This window comes from Dipodomys merriami, unplaced genomic scaffold (genome assembly GCF_024711535.1).
Source record: "Dipodomys merriami isolate MVZ:Mamm:240054 unplaced genomic scaffold, mDipMer1.0.p SCAF_21, whole genome shotgun sequence".
Classification (NCBI taxonomy): Eukaryota; Metazoa; Chordata; class Mammalia; order Rodentia; family Heteromyidae; genus Dipodomys; species Dipodomys merriami.
In genome coordinates, this window is record NW_027203493.1 from 30,421,556 (window position 1) to 30,440,343 (window position 18,788).

Consider the following 18,788-nt stretch of genomic DNA (forward strand, 5'->3'; position numbering starts at 1 on the left):
TGACCATGTCACAGGTCCTGCTGTTTGGGACTGATACCTCAGCCCAGTGTATTTCAGGTCATGAGCCAGATGGGCTAAAGTAATAGCACCTTAGGGTGCACAGCACTCTTGTGCTGAGAATATTGCACAGAAATGGTCTTTTGCTGAGAAAAGCTTGAGAAAAAAATGATGTGGCTTTTCTAGATCCTACAAAGGAACTGAGTGCTTAAAAAAGTATTTTCAGAGATGACCTATCCAAAGACATTATTGCACACGTATGGCACACATAAGGCATGTGATATAAGCCCGATTGTAGTCTGATTACCTTTCTTCCCTCTGTCTATATGAGATAAAAATGTGTACTATGAAATCTTCATACAAAGCCTTTTAAAAGTGGATCATGCTACAGCAACTGAAATCTATTAGTTATCAAACAATTGCCTTTCTTGTTGTCTAAAACTAGAAACCCTTATTCAAAGTGTCCTTTTTATCCAAGGTAAAAATGCCAGTTATGCAAGATGATTTGTTTCAGTTTGAGTTTCCTCCTCTGTGACTGGATCATAACAAAAGCAAATGTTTATTTTTTGCTTTATTTTTGCAAATATTTACTTTTACCTGAGGACTCATCCTCAGGTGAAAACCACTCCCCCACTCATAGCCTCACTGTCATGAAGACAGGGGGGCTGAGAGCAGTGGGTGTTCAAGTTGGGGGCAGGGAATAAGTTGTCCTTCTCTTCGTAAATAACTGAGACAACATGATGAGAAAAATGCTTCATTAACCAGCCAGCAATGGGGAATGGAGAGCATGGTGTATTCCTCCCACTCACCCTCTCCTGCAGTAGACACATGGACAAACACACACAGATGTCACTAAAACGCATGCAGTATTTCACAGGGTCTTTTCTGCTAAGCTTGAAATCGCTTTTCTATACGAACATACCAAATAGAACAAGGAACCTGGGCAGATATCTCGCCTCCTTTCCACAGCTCTCCCATTGTCTTTAACTTTATTGCTCCTACAAAGAGGAGGAAAGCTTGTTCATACACTGTAGATGGCACCAAAACAGACATTTTCTCCCAAACGGACACACATTTGGTATCTAGGACCTTATCTACAAGAAGGGAGTAGAAGAATCCATATACTCTGGAGTGCTGGAGTATCCTCCCAGGCTAAAAGCACCAGCAAAGTTTGCTACCCCCAGCTTTCTGTGCTCTATGCATGGTATTGTACACATTTATTAATAAATCACAAATGTGGCTCCTACTTCCTTATTGAGAGAATGTGATATTCTGTAAGGGAGAGTAGATCTTAGCAGTACTTTATAGTCTAACCTCACAAGTCTCTAATAATGGATCCTATGTATGCAGATATCCTGTCCAGTCTCAATTCTCCTGCCCTTTTTGGGGATCAGGATACAGTGATGAAAGCCATTCAGGAAGCCCGGAAGATGCGAGAGCAGATCCAGCGGGAGCAACAGCAGCAACAGCCACATGGTGTTGATGGAAAACTCTCCTCCATGAATAATGTGGGACTGAACAACTGCAGGAATGAAAAGGTAAAACCTTCTTTCCTCTGCCTTTGGATCTGCGAGACCCATAGATTCCTTTTCCCTCACTCTTGTCAGGCTCCCACATGTCACCCAGCAACCAAGGGTCTGGGCCTCTCCCTTGAGGGCTGCCCTGTATTTAACTCAGACCTGTCATATGTCTCATTTAAGCATTACTCTCCCCTTCACTGAGATGGCCTCCCAGGCATCCCACCTACCTGCCTATGGGTGTATATTTCTTTCACATTCCAAAATACTGAAAGGTATCTTATAATAAAGAGTATATATGATTTCATTAGAATGAGATTAGAATATGCAAGCATTAAAAAAGAAGAAGCATATATGTTCACAATGAAGGCTAATGTGATACCATAATTTATACCATTGATTTAATACTAAGTCTCCTGTCAACCTGGGCAAAATACAACACACAGCAGTTTGTAAAATGCATTCCTTTTTGTTTCTGATTTTGCAAATTATCTAGCATCTATTATCTATCTAGTATGTATCTATCTACTAATAGACTATAGTCCAGGCAGTGCTGATACAGCAGTGAGCCAGTGGCTCGTGCCTGCAATTCTCACTACTCAGGAGGCAGAGACCTGGAGTTTTGCAGTATGAGGCTAGCTGGGGCTGGAGATATGACACAAGTGGGGAGAGTGTCAGCTGTGAACAAGCAAGCTGAGTAAGAGTGCAAAACCCTGAGTTCTCACTCTGATTTCAGAATTAAAACAAAGCTCCCTGTCCTCAAGGGTCTCATATCTATAATATACTTAGAACTCAAAAAATTAAATCCCCCAACAACAAATCCTCAAAGAAACAACTGCCCAATAAATAAGTGGGCTAAACACTTAGAGAGAAACTTCTCTGAAGAGGAAAGAAGGATGGCCAATAGACACATGAAGAAATGCTCAACCTCCCAAGCCATAAAAGAAATGCAAATCAAAATAACATTGAGATACCACCTCACCCCAGTTAGAATGGCTATAACTAAGAACTCTAATAACAACAGATGCTGGAGGGGATGTGGACAGAAGGGAACCTTACTGCATTGTTGGTGGGAGTGTAAACTTGTTCAGCCACTTTGGAAAGTAGTATGGAGGTTCTTCAAAAGACTCCACATAGAGCTCCCCTATAACCCAGCAGTCCCACTTTTGGACATTACTCTAACAATCACAAACAAGGCCATACTAAAGCTACCAGCACAACTATGTTTATTGCAGCATTATTTACCATAGCTAAGATATGGAACCAACCCAGGTGCCCCTCAGTAGATGAATGGATCAAGAAAATGTAATGGGATGTGTGTGTGTGTGTGTGTGTGTGTGTGTGTGTGTGTGTGTGTGTGTGTAATGGAATTCTATGCCTCCATCAGAAAGAATGACATAGCCCCATTTGTTAGGAAATGGAAAGACTTGGAAAAAATATATTAAGTGAAGTAAGCTAGGCCCAAAGAAACATAGGTCCCATGGTTTCCATTATTTGCAATATCTAGTATATGTCTAGGATAAGCAGAAAAGGTAAAAAGCTATGTACATAGGACTATCTAAGATGATACTAAGTAGGGCTGAGAAGGTGGCTCAGTGGTAGACTGCTTGCCTTTCATACATTAGGCCCTGGGTTCGATTCCTCAGCACCACATAAGCGGAAGTGGAGCTGTATAGCATTAGCCTTGAGCTGTATAGCATTAGCCTTGAGCTGAAGAGCTGAGGGACAATGTCCAGGCCCAGAGTTCAGACCCCACAACCAAAAAAATAAAAAAAAGATGATGCTGAGTGAAATGAACCTCAAGGTAGGGACACAAGAGGTTTTTATTTTTTCTTTCCTGCTCTTGTTTTTAATGTATTTATAATGTACTATGTGATTTTTTTTTGTTTCTTTTGTTTGTTCTTCCCTCATGGTATAACCCCTGTTGTCATTATATTTGATTATGGTGCCCTGCATCTTGTTTATACATTTTCCTTTTCTTTCTTTTTTTGTGTTTTTGCCAGTCGTGGGGCCTGAACTCTGGGCCTGGGCACTGTCCCTCAGCTTTTCAGTTCAAGGCTAGCGCTCTACCATTTGAGCCACAGTGCTACTTCTGGCTTTTTCTGCTTATATGGTGCTGAGGAATCAAACCCAGGGCCTCATGCATGCAAGGCAAGCACTCTACCTCTAAGCCACATTCCCAGCCCCTATACATTTTTCTAATTTGGGGAGGGGAAGGGAAATAAGGATACAGGTTGACCTATTGTAACAATGAGATGTACAAGACACTATGTTGAAAATGAACTTTACAACTTCTAGTCAGGGAATGGTAGAGTTGGGGAGGTAGGGAGGGAAAGGATGGTAGGGGAAAACAAAAAGAGGAGGTAACAATGCTCGATAAGAAATGTACTTGTTTACCTTACTCATGTAACTGTAACCACTCTGTACAATATAAAAATACACTAATTTAAAACAAAAGAAAGAAAACAATTAAAAATCCTTGTCCTCATAGAGCTTACATTTTAACAGAGGGACACTGATGCTAGAGAAATAAAGCAAATAAAGTAATATGGAGGTGGATAACTTTCCATGAAAAATCAAGCAAGTAGGGACATGGCAGCTGTAGGGTGGCTGAGATGTAATGGAAAGGAGTCTCTTGGAAAGCGATATTGAGAGTTCTAGCACTGAGCTAGTGAGGAGCATTCTAGGCAGCAGAGCAATCAGCTGAGAGGCCAGAGTGCTGCAGGAGAAGGGGTAGCAGGAGCCCGTGAAGGCATAGGCCGGGAGAGAGCATACTAGAGAACAATGGGATATGATTTTGTGTGCTCTTTATTCTGCTTATGACAGGAATCCCCGGGTTAGTTCTGTCCAGGGTGTAAATCTATCTCATTTACGTATAAGATCATTAGGCTTCCTGTGGAAGAATGGCCCAGCTGAGGGATGATTGTAGGAGATAGCATGAAAAATTCTGATTGCCTGGTAGAATGAAATATTTTATTTTTTTAAAAGATGGTGGGCTGGGAAGGTGGCTCAGTGGTAGAGTGATTGCCTTGCATGCATGAGGGCCCTGGGTTCGATTCCTCAGCACGACATAAACAGAAGAAGCCGGAAGTGGCACTGTGGCTCAAGTGGTAGAGCGCTAGCCTTGAGCTGAAGAGCTGAGGGACAGCGCCCAGGCCCAGAGTGCAAGCCCCACGACTGCCAAAAAAAGAAAGAAAGAAAGAAAATATAGTACCTTTCCAGTGCTGAATCATGAGAGGTTTTTATTTAGAGAGGAGCAAGGGATTATGATATAGGGACAAAATGTATAACATGATGGGTAATGGTAACAGTGTTAGAGTAAATTTTTCTAAATGTTTCCATTTATATGTTTATTCAGTAAAGACTATGAAAGTGAGGGTCACGAGACCTCTTTTTCATTCCACATTTTGTTCATTCTGGCATGGCTGCTGTGGTGGAGTCTTCATTCATCAGAAGAGATCTTGTATCTTCCCCAGTTCCTAGAAGCTGGGAGTGTGGGATACTGTCTTTTAGTTTTTCTGTGTTTCCTTCTCAACAGGGTAGGTGATGTGACAGTCTGGAGATTCTGGAAATGTGGTTGTATTCATTTCCTAGGGATGTTTTTTTTCATTTTTGTTACACTTTGAGTAGCTTAAAGCAACAGAAATTTTCACACACCCAGTTCTAGAGGCCAATCACCAGCCAAGGTGTCTGCAATAAAGGAGAATCCTCTCCTGAGGATGGTTGTAACAGATTCTTGCTGTTGCTTGGCCTGCAGCTGTTTCTCCCTAGTTTCTGCCTCTCTTTAATGGTTGTCTTCCCTCTGTGTGTGTCTGTGTTCAGCATCTATCCAAATCCACATGACCATATATTAACTCTCAGCTACAAATATATATATTTCAAATAGGATGACATCTACAGGAACTTTAGATGAAGATGAGTATATTTGTTTGGAGGGCACAGTTCAACCCATTACAGTAGAACACGGAGAGCTGCTCACTCTGAACCTAATTCTTGCCCTTACCTACCTATTATTGGTCTACAGTCAGAGACAGCTGTGAAGAGAGCTTGGAAAGGATTTTGTAGGATGGGAAAATGATGGGATTCTTAAAGCATGTAGTGATCAAAGCCCTCACACAGATTAGGAAGCTTAGCTCTGAAAGAATGTTGACTTCCCAAGGCTTAGTAAAGAATTTGATTTTACTCTGTTCTCACTATACTAAGTTGCTACACCGAATGTGTATGGTGCATGTACATATGTATATGTGCATATATATGTGCACATATGTTGCATTTTTATTTATATATTTTATTTTTTATTAAAAGCATAAAAGAGTTCATTTGATAATTCTATAGATATATATGATGTCCTTTGAACAAGCTTGCCCTGCTCCTATATTTCGCTGTCTCTCTTTTTCATCTCCCTTTTTGAAACAGTATGTGTATGTGTGTGTGTCTGTGTGTGTGTCTGTGTGTGTGTCTGTGTGAGACATTCTTCCAGCCTCTTTACTCTATAATACTCTCTGCTTTTAGTACTTTTGTGTGTATAGTCAACATTTTCTTTATCCTCTCATCAGTGTTGAGGATTTAGGCTAATTCAACAGCTTGGTTTTTTTCCCATCTTTCCTTAGATTTGAAGGGGCACACACTTCCTTAGAAACCTTGTGTAGCTCCATGTTACATTCCTTATATGATGGGAAAACACACGTATCATGTTGTGGTGAATCCTCTGGTATGTGCTAAATTGTATATACTTTTGTATACTTGAGATTAATCATGTGCTCTAATGGAGGCTCTACCCTCATGGTTTATCTAATCTTAATTATCTCTAAAAGACCCACATCCAATTACTATCACATTGGGTGAGGACTTCAACATTTTGATTTTGAGAGGACAACTAAAGTCATTCCATAGTCCCATGTTGTTGAGTTTATACCACCAACTGGAAGTGAAGTTCAAATGCAGACTCTGTAAAATTCTCAATTATCTTTGACTTCTACAGATTATATATTTCTCATTAGCTCTTAAATTCGTTTGGAGTCAGGTAGCAGTGCCTTGTAGCTATAGCCCTAGCTACTCAGAAGAGGCTAAGATCTGGATGATTTAGGTTTGAAACCAACCTGGGCCAAAATAACCAGCAAAAAGCCTTGCTTGTGTGATAGAGTATCAGTTGAACAAGAAAACTCAAAATATAAAATAAAATAAAGAAAAAAATTCACTTGGATATGAGATTAAGATGGTGTTTCTTCTGAATAATGTCATTCTTTTAACTTATATTTTATATCAGACATTTTTTTAGTATCCAGAGTAGTTATCTATCCTTACTAGTTAGATAGCTACACTATTTTTTTTATTATTAAATAACTATCTTAAATTTCATGAGTTTCCATGAGGACACTGCTATTTTTTTTCTTACGATCAGACTCTCTTCTGAGTCAAAAAAGGTAATTATATAATGCACAATAAGACTGGAAAAGAGATCATGACAAATTCACTTTAACTCTCTTCAAAATTGTCTAACCTACAATGATTACCTATTTCTTTAGATATAAAGATCCATACGTTTAATTTATGAATTAATTCTTTGTAACCCAGAATACAGTTTTAGATAGTTTTTCAGTGTTGCTGTCATGAAATCTTACAATGTATTAAATATACTTCTTCTTCTTACTCTTAATTGGACATTCTTTACAAAGGAAGATGGCACACATTTGGGTTTCCTGGGAAGCAGGAACCTGACCATGATATAGAGGTTAGCAGTAATTTTATTTGGAGATGCTCTCATCGCCATCTATGGAAATGACTGGGCAAAAGAAGACCCAGTCTTAACTAAGCCCTCAGGCTATGAGAAGATTTGAGGCTGCCGTGTCCATTAAGAATTGACTTTGGCTGAGGTGACTTTCTTCGCTTGAGCCAATGCCAAAATAGGGCCAATAGCTGAGAGGTAGCTACCAATAGCATTCCCTGAAACTGAGAGATAGGGAAATTTGGGAAGTACAGTACAGTGTCCACGGTTAACATGTTACATTTAATCACATTAAATATGCATAGGGAAGAGTTGATGTGTCTACTCAGTGTTAATATTTACACAGGCACACCTAGAAGTTCACTTTATGTGTTCATGTGAATACATAAGTTAACCCATGAAATGTTTCACTTTATTACACAAATCCCAGTTTTTTTGCACTTTAAAATGAAATATTGTTGGCTTAATCAACCAGAATGGCACCAATGGAGTTGTTCTGGGTGGCTGTGTTATGATGTATTTAGCGTCTGTTAGGTATATAGATTATAGGGACAGTAGACTGTAACAGCGCCTTAGGAGCTGCTATGCTCCATCATTTCAACATAGCCTCGTTTATAGATTGTAAGTGTCCTGCCAGCAGAAGTCTCATTTACTGCCCTCCTCTGAGTTTTAGTTTTCCATACCAAGAACCCTAGCTATCCCAACCCTGTTGGAGTATTAGTGCAATTAGATCATATTATAAGCTAATTGCTTACCGAATTTTGTTGTCTTGACATCTCTAAGATAGAGAGTATTTTATGACAATATGCAGCAGAATTTTAATAAGGCTGCTTATAAATGTCCTCAAAGCTAAACTAAGGGCATTTGGCAGAATACAGGGGTGGCCCTCTAAATGAATGGATCTATGTTAAAATGTGTCCTAAACTTGATGTTTGGGTGCTGACTTGGTGATTAGGCTGGGCACTTCATTGCATGGGCCTTGTGTAAGATAGGTTACCTGCCTATCACAGCTGCTCACAACAGGCAGATGATGCATCCATGTGTAGGTGGCCTAAGCTGTTATTCCTGTCATCTGTAGGAGAAATAGTTGACCTCATAAAGAATCAAAATGAGCTATAAATGATCACTATTATCACACTTCACCTACATTTTAAGTGTATTGGTGAGGTTAAAGCTGTAGCATATGGAAGAACTGGAGGGATCATTACATTTGATTTGGTACAATTGCTTCCCATTATAGTTAGACAAACTGAGACCTAGTTAACATACCCACAGTCATTTTGGATTTGATGTTTCTAATCTACTTAGTCGTATTTCTACTTAGAGAATAGTGTCAGTTTGTTGATAGTTTCCTGGTATCTTTCAACCTGTTACATACAGAAATAACTTTTACATTGGCAATTTTAAACGTTTGAAGGAAGTAAGGTAAGAAATAAATAACAGCTGCATTGCAGGAAAAACATTGAGTCTCCTGTGTTCTGTGTACTTTTCATTTTCTGCCATGATGTCCATGGACTCTAGTTCTGGAAATAGAAGATAGGATGGTGCAAGTGTAGACAGAGAAACAGAGGAGTTGGCTAGGCAGGAGCATCCACAGATGAACAGCCTCATGACAGATTAGTAAGAACATGAGTTGGAGTTGATTTGTCTTGTTTGATAGTTCTTCCTATGCTGCTTACTGATTGTGTTACTATAGTAAATTATTTAACTTTTCTGAGTTTCAGTGAACATAATTTCTCTGTCTATCTGTGTGTTTTGATATGCTGGGGATTAAATCTAGAGCCTTGTGCATGCTAGACAAATATTCTCCCACTTGAGCCATGGGCTGTACTCTTGTTTGTGTTATGTTTTTGAGGCAAGGTTTCACTTACTTTGCCTGGGCTGACTTCAAACTGGTGATCATCTTGTCTCTGTCTCCCGAGTAGCTGGAATTACAGGGTACACGATCATACCCTGATGACCATATCATTAATATGAAGGCAATTATTCTTTCCTTGAAGGACCACTTTGAGGAAAAGTGAACTTAGCATGTATTGAGCAGAAGAGACATTTTCATCAATATAAGTTTCATTATTATTTAAAGATATCAGGCAGCTTGTCATATGTGTTGCTAATTTTGTTAATTTTTCTCTCTTTGATAATCTCTAGTAACAAATGGGTCACCTATTGTTCCTTGTGGCCATAATGTCTTAGGATAGAAAGAAAGCAAATAAGATACTAACAGAGAGCTTCTTACAAAGCCTCAAAATCTGTTTGTTTGTTTGTTTTTCTCTTAGAGTAACTTGTATATACTAGTTACTTGCTAGGCTCTGGCCATAACCACTGTGATAGTAATATTAAAATATGATTATGTTAGTGTGTTAGGGAACCTTTGTTCCTACTAATTTAATGCATTTTAATGTATTTACCTAGAAACAAGTCAATGATATTTGAAACTACGTAACCTTATGCTTAATAATTACATACATTTCTCATGCAAAATGGTATTTTTTAATAAAGTAAAACAAAATTTTACAATACAATCATTGAGGCAAAACTTTGTTTCTACTTCAAAAAACCATTGTTTAACTTGTACAAGTGTAGATTCTCTTTCCTCATCCATACTTTGTAAAATATGAGAATAGTACATCAGGGATGCATAAATGTAACAATGCTCCTTCTTATTGGAAAAGAAACACATACTGTATATTTTCTGCTTCCCATTGCCAATTGCCATTGCTCTTGTTATTTATACAATTGATTCAGATATTCATTGTTGCATGACAGGATTGGTTTAGACAGAAGATCAATATAGCCATATAACAATAAGTGAAAGGGAGTTGTGAGCAAATTATTTAGCAAAATGTGTTTGAAATGAATGAGCTTCTTATTACAGCTCCTAATATAGGCTAGTGAGGTCTTGTTTTCAAAGGTGTACATAGTACCAATTAATCAGAGTTACCATTGTTGTGAACAGTTGCGTAACGTGCTCAGTCACAGCGCTCTCCTATGTCAATCTGCTCCAGGAAAACAACTTGTCCTATAAGGAAAATAGAACACATTAGAGAGTTTACACTTAAGGGGACAAATTTAATTGTAGCCATCATAATTTATAAAACAGAGCAAGTGTCAGTTTTTAAAAGCTGTAGTATTTTTCACAACGTGGTATTACGAGATTTTTTTTATAGTTCTTGCTTCAAAACACGTCACACATATTATCTTCCTTGAACCTTTCCAAATTCAAGGATACAGCTGTTGCTATTCCCATTTCACAGATGAAGAAACTAAGACTAGCTCTGTGTCACCTTGTTCCTGCATTTCTTCTCTCTAGTATCTCATTCATTCTCTTCACCTCTGAGATTGATAGGGCTATCTTACTTAGAATCTAAATCCAGACACTCATCTTAGTTTCAAGCATCATTCTTAAAGAAGTCAATGCTAAAATCATGAGGTAAAGAATTTAACCTAGACATGTCTTCTTTCTGGATGCTTCTTTGAAATGAATAGCTGTATTTATACTATGAAGGATTTTTTCTAAAATTTAGAAAAAAGCAAGGCAAATTTTATTAATTTTGGATTTTGTATTTGAACTGATAACATTGGACAACTATGCCATGCTGTATGTAAGCTCCTGGCTGAATGTAATCATTAAGTTGTTGGGTGTTTCTTTTTTCTCTCTCTTTCTTTCTGTTGTCAGGGCTACTTCTGTGGTTGCCTAGCTACTAGTTTAAGGCCTAATTCATAAAAACAACAACAAACTTGCTTGGTTCTTTTCTTCTCTTCAGTTTAAATGGAAAAGATGGTGAGAATTTATGTAGATTTAATAAAATTTAAGATGCTTTTTAAGAATAGAGGTAAGGATTTGAAAAAATGTTAGACGTTTAGTTTAGTTTACAAGTATTTTAAGTTAAAATGCCACAGCCAGTTAATTTTCTACTCCAGTAAAAGGGTTAAAATTTAACAGAAGCATACATACATACAATTTCACATACATCTTCTGAGAGTTGCTGTTTTAGATATGTATAGAGAGCATGTTTAGTAATATAAGGATTTTGGAGATCTAACCCCCTAGCTTTTTAAGCTCTTAGACCAGCTGTTCTCAACTTTTTAGGATCTCAAGATCCTTTCACATTTTTTAAATTAATTTAAAAAAACCAGAGAATTTAGTATGGGATATATCTATCAAAATGTATTATATTAGATATTAAAATGGAAACATTAAAGCATTTATTTTATAGTAACTAACAAATTGATTAGATAGTAATATAAATTACATTTTGAATGTTAGCTATATTTTTCAAATTAAAAAAACTGATGGATGGATTTTTCATCTTTATAAATCTTTTTAATACCTAACTTATTACAACACATCTCTTCTAATATCTTTGACATTAAAATTTATCCTTGCCATGTAACTTCTTAAGTGCCACTGTATACACATGAGAGAAAAAAACGTTAAATAAGGATTCACAAGAGTAATTGTAAAAAATTTTGGTTTTGTGGACCCTCTAAACCAGTCTTAGAGCTTTCCAATATGGGATACTTCTAATATATCCTATTTTAGATCCTGTTGTACATATACTTGCATTAATGTTTTACTTGCTTTCACCTAAATTTTAAAAACAGTCTTCATGCATCAAACATTGTATGTATGTGTGGCTGTCTTTCCAGGTATCTATGTAAGTGAGAATGGGTACCTACTGTATGTCTGTCTGACTATGTGCATCTTTGTAACTGTCACTGTCCCTTTATGTCTGTGTATCTGTGTAAATGTTTATCTTTCTGAGTTCATGTGTCTGTAGATACGTTTATGAATCTATGTCTGTATGTCTCTGAATGTATGTCAGTCTATCTGTTATGAGACTGTATGATAGTGTGAATTTATATAACACTCTGTGTGAGAGAAAGAAAAAGAGAAAAAGAATATGTGTATGTGTGTGTTAGGCTCTGGGTCTTTTTTCTATGCTGTTGGTGGTGGTAGGTATTCCTGTACCTGATCATTTACATTCTTAACTGGTAGGCCATGGTTGTATCTGTGAAAAGTAAAAACTCTTTATGAATTCTTCTCCTCATTGCTTCCCCCTCAGCATTGTCTTGAATCTGGCTATAAAAAAAAAATGTGTAACTGGGAGTACTCTGGCCAAGGTTCGCTTTTAGCTAAGATTCAGTTTGCATTCTTGACATTTGCAACTAATATTAGAATTTCCAAAAGTACTGTCTTGCTTTTATTTTTGTTACAACCCTGATTTGCCCTCTCTGTCTTTTTATAAATGAAATCAACAGCATTAGTTCTGAAGAAAAACAAAGGGTATCTTATGATTACATTTCCCAATAGCCTTAGTTCTCATATCTTCTACGTCAGAAATCTATGCTGTAGCCCTCAGTGGAGAATTGTCATGACTTTTGTGAAAAGAGAAATTATAAATTCTGGGCATCTCCTTCCATATGTTGATGGTAAAACAGCAGCAATAAAATTGATCTCAATTTTTCCACCCGTAAAATGGGAACACATTGAAAGAAACATTTTTAGTGAACTCTTAGGTTCCATAGTCTTGTTAAGAACTTTCTAGGGCTGGGGATATGTCTCAGTTGCAGAATGCTTACTATGATAAGAAAAACCCTGGGTTCTATCTCTTGCACCACAGAGAAAAAAAGATCCCTTGCTATTCTTAAGACTTCTCTGATCATAGTGACCTTAGACAGAGTCTCATTTGAAATTTACCAAAATCCTGTGAGGTAGGATTTTTAGTGTCTTGTTTTTATCCTCCATTGCATATTAAAAACAAAAGCCAAAACACTGAGTATTCATGTGATAAGACTCTGTTCAAATATCAGCCCTTTTTCCTGTAAAGCCTGAGTTACTGTTATGTGAAAGGAAAGTCCAGGCCTATTTTCCGTCCTCCTAACATTGAGCCTAAAACACTCAGGCATTATTCATTGATCATGATTGTTTAGGAATAGAGGACACAGTTTATAAATTCTAAAATAATAATTTATTTTCATCGTATCTGTCTGCACCTTTGAAATTTCCTTAGGCAAGGGAATTTTGCATTATTTACAGGGTTATTTACTAGTCTTTAGAAGAATTTTAAGTCTCTTTTTAGATTTTTTTTTTTTGTAAAAACAGTGTACAGAGGGGTTACAGTTACATGAGTAAGGTAATGAGTATATTTCCTATCGAGTGTTGTTACCTCCTCCTTTGTTTTTTCCTTACCATCCCTTCCCTCCCCACCTCCTGAACTCCTCTCTCCCATTCCAGAAGTTGTAAAGTTCGTTTTCAACATAGTGTCTTGTACATCTCATTGTTACAACGGGTCAACCTGTATCCTTGTTTCAGCATTTTGTCTTTTCCCTTCCCCTCCCTAAATTAGAAAAATTGTATATACAAGATGCAGGACACCAGAATCAAATACAATGAAAACAGGGGTTGTGCCACAGGGGAAGCACATACAAAAGAAGCAAAAAAAAAAATCACATAGTACATTTTAAAGACATTAAAAACAATAGCAAGCAAGAAAAAAAAACAGTTTTGTCCCTATCTTGGGGTTCATTTCACTTTACATCATCATATATGGTCATATGTACATAACTTTTGACCTTTTCTGCTTGTCCTAGACTTATACTAGTTATTGCAAATAAGGGAAACCATGGGACCTATGTTTCTTTGGGCCTGGCTTATATATCACCCTGCACCAGAATCAACTCCAAATGGATCAAAGACCTTGAAGTCAAAGCAGACACCCTGAAAACATTACAGGAAGGAATATGAGAAACTCTAGGGCTCCTTGGCACAGGCTGAAATTTTCTTAATAAAGACCCAGAAACACAACAACTCAAAAAAAGATTAGACAAATAAGATTGCATGAAACTGCAGAGATTCTGCATGGCAAAGGACATAGCTAGCAAGATCAATAGAGAAAGCCCATGGATTGGGACAACATCCTCACTAGTCATAAGACAGGCAAGGGCTTCATATCTAAAATATACTTACAACTCAAAAAACTAAATCCCTCCAACAACAAATCCTCAAAGAAACAACCACCCCATCAACAAGTGGGCTAAAGACTTAAAGAGAAACTTCTGATAGTCTTTTTTTTAAGAATCTCAAATTCCCTTGCTTCACAGCCTCTTCCTCTGTTTTCTGTTCTTCAAAATATAGGTCCATTGCTCGCAGTCTGCTTTTCTGTCTCTATTGCTGAAAATTACCAAGATATATAAGATATATTTCCCCCCTTTCCTTGTTCCCTCTGAGTTCCCCTCTCTCTCCTCCTCCTCCTCTTCTTTTGTGCCTCTCTCTGCCTTTCCTTCTATTTCTTACTGCAATCTTACAGCCCACTGCAGTTAGGGTGCACTGTCTGACCGCTGATGATTTTTCTCCAAACTCAGAGTTGCAAGAGACAGCTGTGCTTTTTGAATTTTTCTGTGGCAGAGCTTTCAAGTCTAATACGTGCATCTCCTGACTCTAGCCCATGTCCTTGGCAGTACCAATGTCATGGGAACCTCCCAGGTTTGCACCTGATGATCTGGGTCAGGTTGGGGGTGGGGTGGGGGGAGGACAGGAGAGGGGGAGGCAGAGAGGCAAAACCTCTCTGGAATTACCATACACAAAGGAAGTAATATAGTAAGGGGACTTGAGAGGTAACTAGTACATAGTCATGAAAAAATCTAATGCTCATTTATTTATTTAGATGGTCAAGCAATAAAGTCTTAGACTTCAGTAGCTTTGGGAAGCTACGTTTATAAAATAAACAGATTTGCAAAGCTTTGGAAGCCAGCCTGGATGATGGCCTTCCCAATCACATGAGGTGTAACTAGAACTGAATCAAGGCTCATAGATTAAGACTTGACCCCCCCCCAAAAAATGAAGAAGAAGAAAGTAAAAAGTCTAGATTTGAAAGCTGAAGACCTGTCTTATAGGCTACTATCTGTGGGGTGTTGGGATCTTTAATGCTACTCAGCCTTAGTACGATCTGAAGAATCAATAGATTATGCCTTACAAATGAGATAATTTGTGGAAAGAGTTTTCTAGTTGAGGTGATTTCAGCATAGCGGCACGTGTTATGTCAAACTGGGGAACTGAGGAACCGAGTCACTGGTTTCTGCTGAGAAAGGCAAATGCTATTTTGCTGTGTGCTTCTTATCTTCAGCATCATTGGAATGGGTGGACTTGAAGCTGCTGTAGGCTAACAGTATAAATAAGTAGCATGTCTTCACTATTTTTCTACAAATAAAACAACTTTTTGTTTATCATCGTTGTGGGTGGTGGTGGGAAGGAGAGGTTGTAGAAAGGAAGTGAAATCTGTTTCAAGTAAATCAGGTCTGTTGTACCCAAGATCTCTGGAGTTTATAGGAAACATTCATTTTTTTCCCCCTCAAAGAATTAGCTGAGGACTGAGAATTAGCTAAATGTAGATGGATTTACTGATCAGCACAATACAAGGAGATCAAAACACAGTGAGTTAATGAATTTCATGTGGCTTTGTGTAGATTGGTTTTCTTGGATCATTTTCTCCAACTTTTATAATATTAGAAGCTAAGTTAATGACATAAAAATTATCTAAAGGTGATGTTTGAGAGAATAGTAACTAGTGATTTATCTTTGAATAGAAACTATGCTAGATAGAGTTTGGTTTGCAGTGAAACCAGTTTATCCAGAAAGCAAAGAATGTGAGTGTTTCAAACAATGCACGATGAATTCTACTTCTGAAAGTAGAAGTGTGAGCCCACAGACATGTTTCTGGTCTTCCTGGGAAGGCTAGTATTTCAAACCAAACAGATCCTAAATAGATTATGTTTATTTTAAGATTTGTTTGCTTGATCTGAGCATTCCAATAATCCAGGCCTTCATGTCATATTACCAATAAGAGAACACAATCCACAACTTGAAGCTTATTTAAATAACAGGTTTTAACATGCTGGGTCCCGGTACAAGCAGGAAGGCTGGCTATCTTCTGTGCAATTTTTTTTTCATTTTTGTTACTTTTTTTGGTTATCACTTCAGCTATGGGAAAATAAAGTTTTGATCACAATATAAATTTGAATAGTGTTATATTTATTCAATGAAACACACAGATTGTGGTTGTTTTCCAGTTTTTCTTTCCTTAGTGTCACTATTGCAGTGCAGTTAAATAAGAACTACATTCTTTTTAAAAAATGTAGTTTTTGCAATCATGATCTTCTTAAGTCATTAGTTAATGAAATACCATTAAAAATTCTACAAAAATTTGAAAGCTGATAGTTGTACTGTTCACAAAGGAAGTTGTTTGTTCTATGAACAATTAGGTTTTTTTCCTGATACTCTGCAAACCCATTTTAGATAACCATCATTATTCAATCTTTGGGAATGAATAAACAAATCTCTCCCATATCCTGCTCTGGCTAATTTTCCAGGTTTTTCCCAGCCTAGGAAGGGGACAAAGAGTAACCAGGAATGTTGTTATTAAGCTTTAGGAATAAACACATGCTACTTTTTGAAGCAAGAGCACTAAGAGCCCTTGGAGGTGTTGCTTCTGTTTCATTTAGAAATTTTTACCTATAGCCTACGCACCGATTCTAATTTTTCAAGAGATTGTTCAAATCTATTGAAGCACTTATTTTTGGACCAGGAATTCAGTTTACATTTTAAAGTAACTTACTATTTAGTTCCCAAACTTGAGTTGTCAGCTTGAGTTCTAACTTATGAGCCAAATCCTAAATTCTGTTCCAATGGTATTATCATCTTAATATTTAAACTGTTTATGCATAGAGTTGATGACCGACTTCTAGGTTTCTGAGAAGTAATGTGGGAGCAGTCCCAACTCTCTTTAACATATGTTATTTCAGTTTCTGATTTCTGAATACGGGGCTGATAACCCTTTCTCCTTTAATACAATAACAAACAAGTAAAAAGCACACACAAAATATACTTTACATGGAAATAATTTCAAGTTTGTGTCAATTAGAGTCAATTGTGAAGAGCAGGTGATCTTCTTTTTCTATTTATTTATATATTTTGCCATTCATGCTTACAGTAGAAGGAATAAAAGGCACTTGTACTGTTTGCTGGCTCTCTGATGACAAATGGTTGATGCATTGGAGAGCTTATACCTCATTTACATCACATGCATAATGTACTCTATGGAGGGTATTAGCTTCTGGGGCTGCCACTGTCGCTTAACACACACAGTGATCAGCACATTTTTTGAGACTGCAATAATCAGAGGAATGTCACAGTGATGCAGGAACAAGAGGAAATAACATGCCACAAGGATGTACCCATTGTTGTTCCGTTTCACCCCCTCACAACAACAACTTGTATTTAACTGGAAGCCCGGCAAATGGGTCATGAATTCAGTAGACTAAAACATGGAGCTAAGTGCAAGAATAAACATCTATTCCTGAGCTTTATATTCAGAGGAAAATGAGAAAATTGGCTACATAGGGGAACAAACTGCCCTGAAAGCTTTGAGGTTCCATGCATATACTTATGTAACCTTCAAGCAAGATGTGCAGCCTTTTATGAATGTTACTAGCCTCATTTAATCTCAAGCAAAAAGCATTTGAATTTCACATATTAAAAAGGGGGAAAGGAAGGGAGGAAGGGAGGAAGAAGAAAGGAGAGAAGGAAAGAAGGAAGGAAGGGAGGAAGGAAATCTAGATACAAGCTAAACCTAATAAAATGCAAAATGTAAGTTCTTACTAAAATATTGTCTGCTATACGAATTAGCATGGTATTTACCATGTTTATTCTTAGAATGCTAACATCTTCATGGTTTACATGCATTTACTGAAGGGAAACATTCCCATAGCAGTTTCTTTCTTATTGTTGAGGATTTCAGCAAGAGTTCAATCCTGGAAGATTTCACGAAGCTTTTAGTGCGTTCCTGATCTACAACAGTTTGTCGTATTCCCAAATAACTCTTACACATGAGTTCAATAAATAATTGGAAGCCCAGATGTTTGAAACGGATATAGCAGATAGACTGTAGCTGTGTTTGAAATGCAGCAGTGCTCTGCCTTTGTCCTCTCATCAACTTCACGGGGTCGCACTCTGCCATCTTCACTCTCTCCTAATGAGACCTAGATGCATGTTTGGTGTGTTGGTGTTCCCACACATGCCCCTTGCTCATAGGCAGTGTGTGGAAGCTTCCTGTGTTATTATTGCTGACTTGAGACATTCCAACAAGGAGTTTTACTTCTTCAGACTGATCTCTACAATTTTGTGTCTCTCCAGTACACAGCCTGATAAGGAAATTGCTCAAATTGAGACGAGATTTACTACTCCACATAGCAAACAACCAGTAATTCTGTGTAAGCACCCCTCTGGACTGAGACTGACTCATTTCCCTATCCCTCCGGAGTACTACTAAAGCAGATACTTGTTCAGTGTTTGCTAAATAAAGTACCACCGCCACCAATAATAATAATTATTATTATTAGATATCAGTAAAAGTAAAGGGTTTTTTTGAACTCAATTTTAACATTGAGCTTCCTCATTTTAGGAAATATGAAATATGTTAGGAAGGTTTTAATTTTATTTACCACAGCTTTAGCTTAAAATAAAATCTAAATTTTTGTTGATGCATACATCT

The 18,788-nt window shown here is 37.4% G+C and overlaps 1 protein-coding gene across 29 annotated transcripts in view; it reads left to right on the forward strand.

Moving 5' to 3' along the window:
• The window catches only part of Sox6 (SRY-box transcription factor 6), a 605,718-nt gene that overhangs the window by 527,168 nt on the left and 59,762 nt on the right, over positions 1-18,788 (forward strand). For all 29 annotated transcript variants that reach the window (XM_070032825.1, XM_070032840.1, XM_070032826.1 and 26 more), the window contains one exon: positions 1,348-1,535. In XM_070032825.1, the coding sequence (XP_069888926.1) occupies positions 1,348-1,535 (188 nt within the window). The remainder of the gene's footprint in view (positions 1-1,347; positions 1,536-18,788) is intronic.